Source organism: Euphorbia lathyris, chromosome 10 (assembly GCF_963576675.1).
Source record: "Euphorbia lathyris chromosome 10, ddEupLath1.1, whole genome shotgun sequence".
NCBI lineage: Eukaryota > Viridiplantae > Streptophyta > Magnoliopsida > Malpighiales > Euphorbiaceae > Euphorbia > Euphorbia lathyris.
In genome coordinates this window covers 12,161,265-12,176,612 of record NC_088919.1, presented here as the reverse complement: position 1 = coordinate 12,176,612, position 15,348 = coordinate 12,161,265, and the positions used below count along the sequence as shown (strand labels likewise).

Sequence of the window (15,348 nt, the reverse complement as noted above, 5' to 3'; positions counted from 1 at the left end):
GGTCTTTTTCATTTTCAATTTTTCTAACCAAATTTGAAAATGTCTCAAAGGTCTCATCCTTGCTGGTCAGTAAGATAACCCACGTATACCGAGAGAAGTCATCTACAATGACCAAGGAAAATCTTCTTCCACCCAGACTCAGCGGCTGGACTGGACCGAAGAGATCCAAGTGTAGTAACTCTAATGGACGTTTAGTTGAGACGATATTTTTGCTATGAAAAGATTGTTTGGTTTGTTTTCCAGCTTGGCAAGCGTGACATAATTGATCTTTTTGAAATTTAAGTTCAGGCAGTCCCTTAACTAATTGCTTTCTTGCTAGTTTGGCCAGGAGGTCTATGCTTACATGACCAATTCTCCTATGCCATAGCCAGGAATTTTCTTCCTTTGATACTAAGCACACAGTTTTTGAAAACTTTTTCTCTAAGTCTAGCATAAAGACATTATCTATCCGAGGGGCAGTTAAAATTAACTCATTTGTTTTACCCTCGTATATTTTACATCCAGTAGCATCAAATATAACTTTTCTCCCATTGTCACATAGCTGAGCTACGCTGAGTAAGTTATATTTGAGTCCGCTGACTAGGGAGACAGATTCAATAGTAGGATTACCTCAGATGGTTCCTGACCCTACTATCTTACCCTTCTTGTTGTCTCCAAAACTTATGCTCCCTCCTCGTTTACGCTCAAACGTGATGAACTGAGTTTCATCACCCGTCATATGCCTTGAGCATGCGCTGTCAATATACCACATCTTTGACTTCTCGGCACATCTCAGGCTTACCTGCATTGTAACTAGTTACTTTTAGGTACCCAATTCTTTTTGGGTCCTCGCTTGTTAGGTGCAACAGGTAAAACATCATATTTTATTTTATGGCGACATACATGGAGAGTATGGCCATTCTTTCCACAGAAGTCACAACTGACCTTCTGTTTAGGATGTTTCACTGACTTGTCAGCACCCCAGTGCTGAGCGTGCCAGCACACCTTAGTGGTGTGTCCTAACTTCCCACAAAAGTCACACTGGACTTTTCGCTGGGGATTCCATCTCTGCTTAGTACCTTGGTACTGAGTTCTCAGAGGACTGTTTCTTTTATTTGGAACCTTTAGTTGGTTCTGGATAGTTGTGACGTCCTTACTCAGTTTCTTTGAAACTGACTGGACTTCAGAGATAGACTCATGTATGATCTTCATGTTATCATGCAGAGTTGTATTGTCCTGAAGAAGGTATCTGAGGTCACTCAGTTTGACCTCTTCCACTTCGTCACAGCGCCTGCTGAGTGCTCTAACTTTCTTATTACACTTCTTGACAAGTGTATAGAGATCACTCAGGGCATTAACCATATCGTTTCTGAGCTGGGGAAGAGAAATTACCTCATTTGATTGCTCATCGTCTTCTGATAGGTCAGCATGCTCAGAGACGCATGGCTCAGCAAGTTCGTCAGCCATGAAGCATATCTTCGCTGACTCGGTGGCCTCACTTTCTGTAGATGAAGACTCATCGCTGTCGCTCCAAGTAGCCACCATTGCTTTCTTTCCACTTTTCTTGTCTTTCCTCAGCGTGGGGCAGTTTGACTTAATATGGCCAGTTTGATGGCACTCAAAGCATGTGATGGGCTTTGAGCTGTCCTTTCTGTATTTGTTGTCACTTGAGTCAGCCTTATACTTATCAAACTTTCTGTAAGGCTTTTTAGAGTATTTGTCACTCTTCCTGAATAGCCTTTTCATCTTCCTTGTGAACATAGCCATCTCCTCATCGTCAGTTGAACTCCCGTCAGTGGAGTCAGCTTTCATGACAAGGGATTTCTGCTTCTTGTCTTCAGATTTTTCCTTCACCTCAAAGTTTTTCATGGATATCTCATGGGTCAGCAATGAACCGATGAGTTCGTCATATTTGTAGGTGGTTAAATCCTGAGCTTCCTCAACTGCTGTCTTCTTTACTTGCCAGTCTTTAGGAAGACTCCTGAAAATCTTTTTGACTTGTTCTTCCTCAGTGAAGATTTTCCCAAGTCTCTTGAGCTCATTAATGATGTTGGTAAACCTTGCATTCATGTCTGAAATGCCCTCATCATTGTTCATCTCGAACAGCTCGTACAGTCTCATCTGCTGATTCACCTTGGACTCCTTTACTTTATTGGTTCCCTCGTAGGTGACTTCCAGCTTTCTTCAGATCTCTTGTGCCGACTCACAATCTGAGATTTTATTATATTCTGCAGCATCGAGCACACAGTGAAGCATATTGATAGCCGAAGCATGGTTTTGGAGCTTCTTAAGATCGTCCTCTGTCCATTTGGCCTCAGCTTTTACAACTGTTTGGCCAGCCACAACCTCGACAGGTACAAATGGGCCTTGGACTATAGATAGCCAGGCACTCATATTTGTAGCCTGAATGAAGTTTTTCATCCTATTCTTCCAGAAGGTATAGTTTGACCCGAAGAATAGGGGAGGCCTAGTAATGGACAGCCCCTCAGGCAGTATTTGAGTTGTTTGGTTTCCAGGGAGAAACCGAGTGCTGTTTTCGCCCATGGTAGGGATCAGCTCAAGGTTGTTAGACCTTTTAAAGTGAGCTTTTAAAAGGCTCTGATACCACTTGTTGGTCCCTTGTAAGGTTGCAAGTATAGTTCCAAGGGGGGGTTAGGAACTATTTAAACTTTTTCGCAATCAGGGCAGACTTCTTTTTCTAAGGAAAAAAAGGTTTTAACAGCGGCGCTGAGTAAACAGCAAGATGATGGCTTAGTCAACTGGTGACTAGGTCAGTTTCTTAGCTTGAGTCAGGAGATAGCACTTAGAGTCTATTCCTGAGCTCAGACGTTCAACACGCACAACTCAACTTGACCTCTTTACTTGGTCAGTTTTTGGTTATTTTAAGCAAGCAATATAAATAAGGAGTTAAAGGTAAGAAATACTTCACTCAGCAGATTTATCCAGGTTCGGCTTCTTCTAAGCCTACGTCCTGTCCCCGGAACACGTTCCGAGATTTCGAATCCTCTACTGAGCTCTTTAAAGGTAGAGCCTCAAACCTTTTACAATATCAGCAACTGAGTATAACAAGAGTACCTTCCTCTATACCTCTACTCAATCCTAATCTCTCGCTGAGTACTAAAACCGAGTACTCAGCCTCTCCTTTCTATCTCTAGAAATGATAAGTGTTTTGTCCTATACAAAGATTTGCTAAGACACTTTAGACGATTGAAACAATCACTCTAGACTTTTACACAGATATAAGAATTGTAGTGTAAGATTTTGCTTTGCTTCTTTGCTTGCAGAACTTGTAGAAATTTGGTCAGCGTAATGGCTTGATCAAGTTCTGTGTTGAGTGAAGCTTGTGATGGCACTATTTATAGAGACGTCTGGGCATCGGTCATTTCGAATTTCGAAATAACCGTTGGAGGGAAACGGCTATATGTCGTTGTCATCCTGACTTGCTCAGAGCTCTCGGCCAATCAGAATTGTGTATCTTCTGTCCTCGGTCAGCTCAGCAGACTGTCTCACCTTTTATGGTAAAGTCAACTGGACAGCATACTGTGTCGTCTGAACTTTGCCCAAAAGGGAAATACTTTGTCTGGAAGTTTTGCTTTGCCAGCTGCTGTCTTGTACGCTTTGTCGAGACTACTCAGCAGCTTCATCTTGAAGTTGTTCCCGAAGGTCTTCTAGATCCTTCCGTTTGCTGAGTTGCGTTTTGTTCAAAACGGCAACGTCTTGACATACGCGGGCCGAGTTGTACTGAGTTGTTTGACTTGGGCCTTGGCTTCCGTATTGGGCTTGGGCCTTTTAATCCTTATGTCTTATAACAGTTTTAACTCAACATTGAACAAACACATTAGTAGAATAAATCAAAGCATTTAAACTTAGTGTGTTTAGAATATGTATTTTAAATTATACTTAAACAATTTTGTCAAATCAAAATTATGTGGAAAGGTGTTTCAACAACAACCCCACCCCCATCAAGCCCGTGATCGAGTGCCTCCTCGAAGGCGAGAGGAAGTTGAGGATCAGCACCCAGATGACACCCGACCTGGTCGAAGCCATCAAGGACATGCTCACCAAAAATGCAGACGTATTCGCCTGGAGCACCGAGGACATCATATGAGTATCCCAGAGCAAGCCACTCACAGGCTCGACATCGACCCAACCTTCGCACCAGTCAAGCAGAAGAAGCGCCTGTAGGCTTAAGATAAGCAAGCACATGTCAAAGCAGAAATCCAGAAACTCCTAGCTGTAAAATTCATTCGGGAGGTACATTACCCGGATTGGCTTTCTAATATCGTACTTGTAAAGAAAGCCAATGGGAAGTACCGTATGTGTGTAAATTTCACCGACGTGAATAAAGCTTGCCCTAAGGATTGTTACCATTTGCCTAATATCGACCAGCTCGTCAATCAGACAGTTGGTCGCAAAATTCTATCACAATTCGATGCCATCGTAGATTTTCAACAAATCCCGATGGACCGAGCGGACGCAGAAAAGACCTCTTTTATCACCCACAAGGAGACCTACTGTTACAACGTCATGCCTTTCGGCCTTAAAAACGCAGGAGCGACGTACCAACGACTGATAACAAAATGTTCGCCAATCTCATTGGAAAAACGATTCAAGTCTACATCGACGACATGATCGTTCTCAGCACAAATGAGCGCGACCACCCACGAGACCTAGAGGATGTGTTCACCATATTTCATAATTACAACCTAAGATCTTGGATATGAAAGCACCCCGCAATTTCCAAGAGGTACAGAGACTCAATGAGTGTTTGATCGTATTGGGGCATTTCATTTCGTGTTGGGCATAACGTTCAGATCGCCAGCTTCATCCACAATGAATTTATTAATACAAATTTGCTACTTTAATAACTGTATTGAATCAAAAATCACTTTAATGGCCGTTGGTACACAAAGCTCCTACTACTTTAGTGACAGTAGAAACTTTTTAGTTACCATAAAATTAAGTTAATGCTTAGGTTGGGCCTGGGCCTGGGCCTATCAATGGTAACATTTGGGCCTCTACTCTAAATCCACAACCCAAAAAGCTGCAACTTCGATTTCATCGAAGACGAAGAACAAAGTTTAAATTAAACACAGTGATCAAAGAAGCATTTGGTGAGACATTTCTCGTATAATTCTCTCTTCCACCAAAATGATTTCTGCTCTCTCTACTCCGTTCACTTCATCTGCAACTCCTCGATCTCAATTTTCAACATCTGGTAATTTCCCGTTCTGAATCCTGCTTGCTTTTTCATAATCTGCTAATGTAGAACTCAAATTTTCCAATTTAATTTTGCTTATTTCTTTCGCTTTTTCTTCTGATTGTTCAGTTATGTATGTTAATTTTAAGAATCTTCAGTTTTATTTGCCCTTACTTTGGAATTGCAGTTGAATTTTGTGCTTTTTGAACCTTGCTTGCTTGTTCATAAACTGCTAATGCGATCATAAACTATGTAACAAAAACAAATGCAGAACTCTAAATTTCCAAATTATTTTTGCTTATTTCTTACGCATTTTCTTCTGATTGTTCAGTTATGTATGTTAATTTTAAGAATCTTCAGTTTTATTTTCCCTTACTTTGGAATTGCAGTTGAATTTTGTGATTTTTGTCTCCTTGATGTTTTCTTAATCTTATGCTTGGTTATGGTATGTTCTTAATAATTGTTCTACCTTTTTAATCATTGATCAATTTTCAGCATCTGGTAATTTCATTTTTGAACCTTGCTTGCTTGTTCATAAATTGTTGCTAATGCAATCATAAACTATGTAACAGAAACAAATGCAGAACTCTAAATTTCCAAATTATTTTTGCTTATTTCTTACGCATTTTGTTCTGATTTTTCAGTTATGTATGTTAATTTTGATTTTAGCACAAGAATCTTCAGTTCTATTTGCCCTTACTTTGGAATTGCAGTTGAATTTTATGCTTTTTGTCTCCTTGATGTTTTCTCAATCTTATGCTTGGTTATGGTATGTTCTTAATAATTGTTCTACCTTTTTAATCATTTGATCAATTTTCAACATCTGATAATTTCCCTTTTTGAACCTTGCTTGTTTGTTCATAACTTGTTGCTAATGCGATCATAAACTATGTAACAAAAAAATTAATTTTGATTTTATCTCAAGGATCTTCACATTTATTTGCCTTCAATTTGGAATTGCTGTTGAATTTTGTGCTTTTTGTCTCATTGATTTAGTACTTGATGTTTTCTCAATCAGCTTAAAACATGTCCAAAAAGCTATATTGCACAGAAACTCTTCTTCATCAGCGTTTCTTTTCCATTTCCATTACTGTTTAGCTAAGTTTTCTTAGAAATAACGTTTCCCGGTATCCGTTTCATTTCCCCTTTCCGTTTCCGTGCAACATAGCCAAAAAGCTTAATTGGCTCCTGAGCTTTCAAAATATCCCGATAGCCTCCCAATAGTCCATCAACTTGCTTAAAATGTAGCTAATTAATCACTCGGTTCCAAAAAAGTTAATTGCATGCGCAAAGTGTGTTCCACGCCCTTTGGAAAAGTAAAACGAGCAAGGTCGGGGTACGAGGTTCGAATGAATTACGTAATAACATTCTAAGGCGCGTCAACACCTTCCATATGCATCTTACTTTTTTTACAACCGAGTGATTAATTGATTACATTTTAAACAAGTTGAGGGGGCTATTGGGACATATTATACAAGTTGAGGGGGTTATAGGGACACTTTGAAAGTTCAGTGGGTCAATCAAGCTTTTTGGACAAGGTCAGGGGGCGAATAATATATTAAGCCTTTCTCAATCTTAAGCTTGGTTATGGCATCTTCTTAATAATTGTTCGAGCTTGCTTCAAAAAATAATTGTTTGAGCTTTTCTAATTATTGATCAATTTTTCAGTTGTAGGGTCTTCTTTGATTCAGAGTAACCAAAGTCTTTTACCATCTACTTGTAATCTCGCCAGTAATTCAAAGGTTACTGTGTACAAAAGCACATTTACGGTTCGAGCTAGGTACAAGGCTAATCTTTCTGATATCCGTTTGTTAATTTCACAACCATATTGCAATTCATAAGAAATATTTTGAATACTGAGATGGAGCAATATTGTTCGCTCTCCTTAATTCGAACAAAGGGTCGTCAATTTGCCCAATATGAACTTTCGTATCAATTTGGTACTTTTCACTTGTTTTTTTTGTTAAATCAGTACTGAATGACATGTTCCAAACACGTCTGAATGAACTACAAATCATATTGATTCTATAAACCAAAGGTCAATGGCCAGATTGATTCGTTATCCCATGAATTTGACACTTCATTTCTAGCTTCAACTGTTGAGTTAGGTTGTGAAAGTTGTAACACTGATGATACGGCATTGCTCTATTTTCACTACCATATTTTGAATACTGAGAAAGTAATTGTTCATTCTCGTTAATTCGAGTAAAGGATGAATTTAGTCCTTCAACTTTGATTCTCGCAGTCAATTTGCCCAAAATGAATTTTCATATCAATTTGGTACTTCAATTTAGCTTTTCTGTCAAATCAGTATGAAATGACATGTTCCAAACATGTCTGGACGAACTACGAATCATACTGATTCTATAAACAAAAGTTGAAGGGCCAAATGAATTCTTTATCCCATGAATTTGACACTTAATCTTCTAGCTCCAACTGTTGAGTTAGGTTGTGAAAGCTGTAACATTGATGATACTGCATTGATCGATTTGCTTTTCATTTTTTCCTAATCAGATCTTATGTTTAAATAAACGCTACCATATGTGCGCATTCTTTGGTCTTCTTCACAATAGCCAAATCAGTTGCAGACTGAATAGGATAGGAGGAAGTTTCAATTTCCAAAGTTCTATTTAAGTTTCAATTTTCCAAATCCTAGACTGAATAGGAATGCAAAATATTAGAATAGGAATTTTCAGTTTTCAGAAATCTAGGCGAAATTGGCACCAGAAACCGTTTCCAAATTCAGAAACCGGTTTCATATTTTGGGTAATTACAGAAACGTGCCCGGAAATGTTTCGTATCAGTTTCCGAGCGTTTCCGTTTCCCACATCTGCAAAAACGTAGAAATGCAGGTGATAAAACGTTTATGTGCATCATAGGTTGCAGTTTCATTCCATTATTTTTCTATTTTGGATTACAAATCATATATGGTTCATGTATATTATATTTTTTCTTCCAAAACCAAGTCAATTGTTTTGACTCAACCACACGTGTTCTTCGGCTTTTCTCTTGCGAGTAGCGGTGATCAACGCAGATCAGGTAGTACTGGTATCTTCATTGGAGGCTTTATATTGGGTGGAATTGCAGTTGGAACATTAGGCTGCATCTATGCTCCACAGGTAAGGGTTTTGGCTATATTTGCTATGTGTTGAGTAAATCCCATGTTTAAAAATTACTCGTTGAGTTGGATGATTAAAGAAGACTATTCATGACCCTCCTCGGACATATTAGATTGACTTCAACTGTATGTGATACAACGTTTGCTGATTTTATTCTCTCAGTCTCCACTTGTTTTTCTTTGACCTTGCATATACATTAGTTGCTGGTTTTTAACTCGAAAACGATCTTTTAGTGCATATGACGAATGTAGTGTTCAAGTTTCGGTTAAGGTAAAAAGGAGAAGTGCTTGATCTTCTAGTTTCGGTTAAGGTGATTAATGTTTTACTGAAATTGCAGATAAGCAAGGCGCTAACGGGAGCTGACCGAAAAGATTTGATGAGGAAGCTACCGAAATTCATATACGATGAAGAGAAAGCATTGGAGGTTTGAATTCATTTTCTGCATCCATCATCTATTTCATTGTGTTCATTACTAGTACTAGAGAATGCTAGTTTTATTGAAGTTTGGTAAGTTAGGTTTAGTTTAACCCCATTAGTACAAATTGCACCCTTTCAACTTAGAATGTCGCGATAAATTAGTCCGAATGTCGAGTCGACTCACCTAACATATTACTTACTATATACTAACTCGCTAGTCGAACTAAATTGATCCAAATGAGAACGATGAAAGTTAATTTGGAATTGTTAATCCCAATCTACTAAGTTGAGGCTTCAATTTGTACTTGTTGTATCAATTGATTATGGTATAACTCGTGTTCATAGACTTTGAAAAACAAAGCTAGAAGAAATAGTCTAGTTGATGATTGATAGAAATACAGTTGTTAAAGGCGCACTAAGGCGCTACGGGGTCTGGAGCCAAAGCACAAGGCTGAGGCGTGCGCCTGATGAACTGGAAGCGCAACACATGAAAAACAAATAGATACAAAATCTAACTAATACTCTATTACTCCTTCCGTCGACGTTTTAGAGAATTTCACAAGACGGAATTAATTCTCGATTTTCAACGTCTAAGTGGGGCCTACACGGTCCAGGCGGCCTTGTTCTTGAACACCGGGCGCGCCTAAGGAGAGCACGCAAAGCCCGGGCAAGGCGCACAAGGCGAGAGCCTTTTAAACAGAGCCTCGCCTAGGACTTATTAGACGCATGACCATGAGCCTCGCATGAGGCGCCCCTTTTAACAACTATAACGCGTCTTTAACTAAATATGAAAAAAAAGGAGGCTCAAACTCGATTGATATTTGATGTAATGACAACAGAAAACTCGTAAAGTATTGGCGAAGAAGATCGCGCAGTTGAATTTGGCAATAGATGAAGTTTCTTCTCAACTTCATACAGATGATGCCCCAAATGGAACTGCAGTAAATTCAGATGAGATCCAAGCTTCCACCTGATAAATATTTTAGTGATTTCATGCTAAAATATTGAAATGTTTGTTGTAATAATTATTGGAATGCAGGTATCTAGCATAAGCATCTATTTACTGTTGTTTATTGAGTGAGTGTTGTAAAATATAGGGATGTAATTGAATCGAGTCGACCCGAGCTTTGGCCTGCTCATACTCGGTTCATTAGAAAATTGACGAGCCAAAGTTTCAGGGTCCTTAATTTGCCAATTTGCACTAAAACCAGGCTTCTTTTGCCCATTCTTGCATAGTTTATCTGATTATTCAGGTTCGAAGTTTGCCTTAAAATAAAAAAACAATTGTTTATAGTTTATTTGATTGTTCGGGGTCGAAGTTTGTCGAACACCCTTTAGGAAGATTCTTTCTTAATTATTTTTTTTTTCTAGTACTTGAATTCGAAATTTCTAATTTAAGTGACTTGAAATTTTAGTTTAACAAATTTTTACTGGTTTTATATATAATCAATTTTATAATTGGCCAAATACATATATTGTCTTCTGTACGTTGCCTAAAACTTTAATTGCCTTGTGAATGTTCAAAAGTTCCAAATGAGTCTATATTCTTGTCTAGTTTCATTAAATAACCTCTTATTTTTCAATAGAATTTAATGGATGCAAAAAAAATTAAACAAATGCTTTACCACGTGTTAAAGTGATCGACGTGTATTAAAAAGAAAATGACAAATAAATAAATGATTAGAAACTTTTTAAAGTTCACAGGGCAATTGAAGTTTTAGGATTATTTAATGCAATTGGACAAAAAATAGAGATTATTGAATGCAAAGGTATAGCCCTGTTTGGTTAAGAGCGTTTTGGGATAAAAAGAGCGGTTTTGACCAACTTTAGAGGTTTGACCATTGAAACCGCTAATTGGAGTGTTTGGTGGAGAGAGGTTTGGGAGAGAGTTTTGGGATGAAAACGCTAATTTAGAAAAAGCTCTTAAAATGAGTTTTTTTTCAATTAGCGTTTTACAATATTAAAATTAATGGATTTCTTTAACCCTAATAGATAGACTCACTCTTCTCCTGCGCTAAAATTAATGCCCTTATTCGTTTTTTTGCACAAACCGCTATTATCAATCAGCTAATTTTTACCAAATAGGTCTACACAAACAGCTAATCAAATCAGCTAATGTAATCAGCTAACAGTTAATGTAATCAGCTAACAACTAATTTCCAAACAGGGCCAAAGAGTTGTTTAAAACAATTGGAGAAGAGTAGTAGGTTATTTAGAAATCTGGAAGTTTAGGGTATACGGTAGATTTTTCTTGACTTCAAAATACAATTTTTTTTCAAAAATTAAATTTGTTTACTACCATATTTATCATGAAACTACATTTTTCCTTATTTTTTATAATTATCTTTTTTTTACCTAATTAAACCAATTCTTGGAATTTTCTAATTTGAGGTCATCAACATTTAAATTGACAGTAGACACCTAAAAATTCTTGATTTTGCAAATGAACATTGATTTTCTTTTGCAATAAAAAAAACCATAGACACCCATCTGCAAATAAATTTTTTTTTTTGAAATACGGATCTAGCCCAATGGGAATTCCAATCAGGTTGGCATCCCCGAAAAGGCAAAGAACCAAATATATAAATGAAGAGATGAAAAAAGTATGAAACCAGTACAAAAAATGTTTTAAGAAAATCTAAACATATCCCTACCAAGGGCATTATCTCTAGCAAGAAGGGAACATAAGTCTGGAAGGGTATTCCACATTTGTAAATCTGAGGCCAGACGTCCGTAATTAGCAAGAGCATCCGCCACTTGATTTCCCTCACGGAACACATGAGAGACAACCACATGAATATGCGTCATTGAATCTAAACAATTTAACCAATCCACACGCATTGTCCAGGGAATGATCTGCGCACGAGCACGAAAAATTCGAATAACGTAAGTCGAGTCACTTTCAATCCAGAGACGAGTCCATCCACGTGACCTCGCAATCGAAACTGCAAAAATAGCGGCTTGCAATTCGGTGTGTACCAAAGCACAATCAAGGGGGAAGGCAAATGACCCAAGGGGATGTCCCTGACTATTTCGAAAAACCATACCGCAACCAGCTCTACTCGAGATCACGGAGGCATCAGTGTTAGCTTTAATCTAATCAGACGGAGGGGGCTGCCATCTAACTTCAATGATTCGAGGGGCCCTATGACGACGAGCGTTTAACCCGAGATTGTGGAGAATAGATAACTCCACAACAGAATTCCATACCGATCCGTTGCTGATTCTATCAGAGCTACGAATTGCAGACCAAAGACATCGTAATGCCTCATGAATGTTTGGTGGCTTGCTCTCAAAAATAGCAGCATTTCTTACAGACCAGATCAATCAAACAGCGTTAACAAGCGTGACCTACCAGAGGGAAAGGACTTGCGAACTAAACTTGTGTGAGAAGGCGTGTTGTAAGAGGGTCTGTAGAGAAGAATCAAGTACAGGTCTTCTACCAAATAAAGCCGATATGCTGAGCCAGATTTGGGAAGCAAAGGGGCAATGAACAAGCAAATGGTCACTCGTCTCATAAGCATTTAAACAGACAGGACAGCGAGATATTAGAGGCAGACCTCTAGCACGGAGCGCATCATGAGTTGGTAAAGCGCCCCAGTATGCACGCCAGCAAACCATGGAGTGCGACGGCTGAATAAAAGGTTTCCAAATTGACTGAAAAACCAAAGGCAAAATCGGAGGAGCACGTAGCCAATGATATAATAACTTTACCGTGAAGAGGCCATTGCTCGCAGGTCTCCAAAAACATAAATCATGTTCAGAGCCATTTCCATGCATATTCCGGATGCGCTGGTGCAACGGACTAGCCAGCATCGGAAGATCCCGCCAGTTGCCATTTTCATAAAAATCTGAGATTTTATCAGTGAGCTTCAAACGGTCTGACATAGAAATCCCAAGCTGTTCAGCTAGGGGTGGTAAAATCCATTCCGAATTCCAGAATGACAACTCAGAAGATGATCCAAATGACTAAAAACAATTCTCCCGTAACTTGAGATAGGCGGCCTTGACAGACCACCAAATAGACGCTCGCTGCAACTGAAACTTTGGCAAACCAGCCATGTTTAGAAAGCGCATCCTCAACAAATTAAAGCATAAAGAATTAGAGGAAAGAAAGCCCCACGCCAATTTACCACTCATAGCCAAGTTAAGCGTCGAGAGGTGTTTAATACCCAACCCTCCTTCCTTTAAGGACTTTAAGCAAACCTTCCAGGGAACAGTAACAAGCTTTTTGGACAAAACTGAGCCTGTCCAAATGAAATTCCTCATGTGTCTATTGAGTTTATTTAGCAAACTCACAGGCCATTTGTAAACCATAAAGGTGTGGATCAGAGAGCTAGTGATAACTGAATTAACAAGTGTGAGCCTACCAGCCATAGAGAGAGACGTCCCCGCCCAGCGTGAGAAAGAGAGAATAATTCTATCCGCAGTCGCCGCAAGGTATTTAGCTCTTGGGATCCCTTGAAAAAGAGGAACACCCAAGTAATTAAACGGGAGAGATCCAATTTTGATTTCAATTAGACCCGCCAATCTGTTCCGACGTCTGAGTAAGATCGAATCCCCGAAGAAAATCTCAGACTTTTGCCAATTCACTAATTGTCCAGATAGAGAGCCATATAAATCAAAAATATCTATGAGAGCATGTATGTTCGAGATGCTTGCCCTGCAGAAAACTAAAATATCATCTGCATAAAACAAGTGCGAAGGCATTACAGAAGAAGTAGAATAACCCATCGGAGACAGCGACCCACGCAAGGTATGAGCATTGATAAAACGGCTAAGGAAATCCTCCGCTAAACCAAATAGAAGAGGAGAAAGAGGATCTCCTTGTCTTACTCCTCGAGAGTAAGAGAAATACTCAGCAGATCCATTAGTAGTGAGAATCGAGATATGAGCCGAAGAGAGTATCGCATGAATCCAATCAATGAATTGAGAGGAAAAACCAAACGACTTAAGACCTTCAAGCAGAAATTGCCAGTTTAACGTATCAAAGGCTTTCCTAATATCTACCTTCAGGCACATGTTACCACCAAAACATTTTTTATTCAAGAGATTGACACCTTCAGAAGCGATTGCAATGCACTGATGGATTTGGCGCCCTTTTATGAATCCAAATTGATTCTCTGTAACAATTCGGCTAGCAATAATGGCGAGCCTATCAGCTAAGATCTTTGAGATGATTTTGAATGTGAAATTGCTCATAACAATCAGCCTATACTGTTCAATTGTCGAGGCACCAGGGACTTTGGGAATAAGTGCCATCAAGCTTGAATTCAGCCCACCAGAGATTTTCCCATGCTGAAAGAACCACTAAACCATTTTACACACGTCACTACCCACAATGCTCCAATAGGACTGAAAGAAATGACCGGTGAAGCCGTCAGGGCCAGGAGAGCTAGAAGGATCCATAGAAAAAACCGTATGACGGATGCAATTCTCATCAGGGCAGACAGTTAGAGAAGTGTTCTCAAAATCTGTCACAACCCGAGGAACCATATCAGAAACCAGAGACAAATTGTTGTCCTGTAAACAGACTCTAGCAAGTGCACTAGATACAAGTAATAAAGTGATAAGTGAGTATCGTCTCCACAGGGATTGTGATACAAATAAATATGGGAAATCGTTGCTAAACAGTGTGTGTTATAAAAGTGCCTTCCTTTATGGTTGTTTGTTTGATGTTGGTTGTTTAATGACTCAGGCAGAATACTCAATCAAGGAAATAAGGTTACTTTTCAAAGGTTAAGGGAAGAGAACAGGCTTCACATGACCGAACACGGTGTGCTACATTTCACAACATTCGATGAATAAAAGATAATGCCAACGAAGCCAAAGTATCAGTTTTTAAGTGAGTTTGAGTCAACTGTCGTGTGTTCTCAAAGTCCTAAGATTTACTAACATCTTTAGCGTCCTAAAGATACGTTCTTTCTAGCATTAAGAACAAAACTGCATTTCTAGATGAGAAAACCCTCGACACAACCTTCTAACTTGTCAGCTTCGAAGTTGGGAGATCAATAGAGATATCGGTGAAGATGAAAGCAGTGTCCTAACATTCATCTAACACATACATACATGCTTACGCAAGAAAGTTAAATCCTCATTGATCACAACATTGGCAAAATACTAAATATTCATAAAAACGTTGTAAAACTTACATCACCGGGCCGGCCATGCCATGCCCGTTCAAAATGTCTACTCACTCATATCGAGCAGTGAGCAGAAGAAGATTCTTGTTATAGCTTGAGACTCCATGAGAGCTCTCTTCTCCTTCTATTCTACTTGTTAAAAAAACTAAAACTAAGAAAATTATCCCATCCTAAAACCTTCTCTGCTTTTCCTATTTAAAGGGAAAAGACCGAGACTATCCAAAATTGGTACAACTTGCATACCCTTTTTACAAACAAAGTCAACTACTTACTACAATTAAAATAAACTAAAAAATGATTAACTTTTAGATTAACCCTTGAACACTCAAGGGGGTGAGACTTCAAATCATCATGCTTCTTTGGGCAATCCCATCGCCACACACTTTCACCTGCTTTTCCTGCCGCTTTCCTTTCACTGCCACCAACGATCTGTCGCTGTCCGTCATTGGATAATCCGGCGTTTAACCGCTGGACACAAGTAAGGTTCCAC

At 38.9% G+C, this 15,348-nt stretch overlaps 1 protein-coding gene across 1 annotated transcript; it reads left to right on the top strand.

Annotated features, from left to right (window-relative positions):
- Positions 1–5,036: 5,036 nt before the first annotated feature.
- Positions 5,037–10,013, top strand: LOC136209769 (uncharacterized). The gene is made up of 5 exons (XM_066001352.1): positions 5,037–5,197; positions 6,848–6,959; positions 8,199–8,298; positions 8,636–8,722; positions 9,555–10,013. Exons 1-5 carry the CDS (start codon positions 5,131–5,133, stop codon positions 9,687–9,689), a joined length of 501 nt encoding a protein of 166 aa, XP_065857424.1. The 5' UTR covers positions 5,037–5,130; the 3' UTR covers positions 9,690–10,013.
- Positions 10,014–15,348: the final 5,335 nt, after the last annotated feature.

Coding starts and splice junctions, on each gene's coding strand:
- LOC136209769 (XM_066001352.1), top strand. CDS start 5,131: ATGATTTCTGCTCTCTCTACTCCGTTCACTTCATCTGCAACTCCTCGA. Junction 5,198..6,847: donor ATCTCAATTTTCAACATCTG/GTAATTTCCCGT, acceptor TCAATTTTTCAG/TTGTAGGGTCTTCTTTGATT. Junction 8,299..8,635: donor GCTGCATCTATGCTCCACAG/GTAAGGGTTTTG, acceptor CTGAAATTGCAG/ATAAGCAAGGCGCTAACGGG.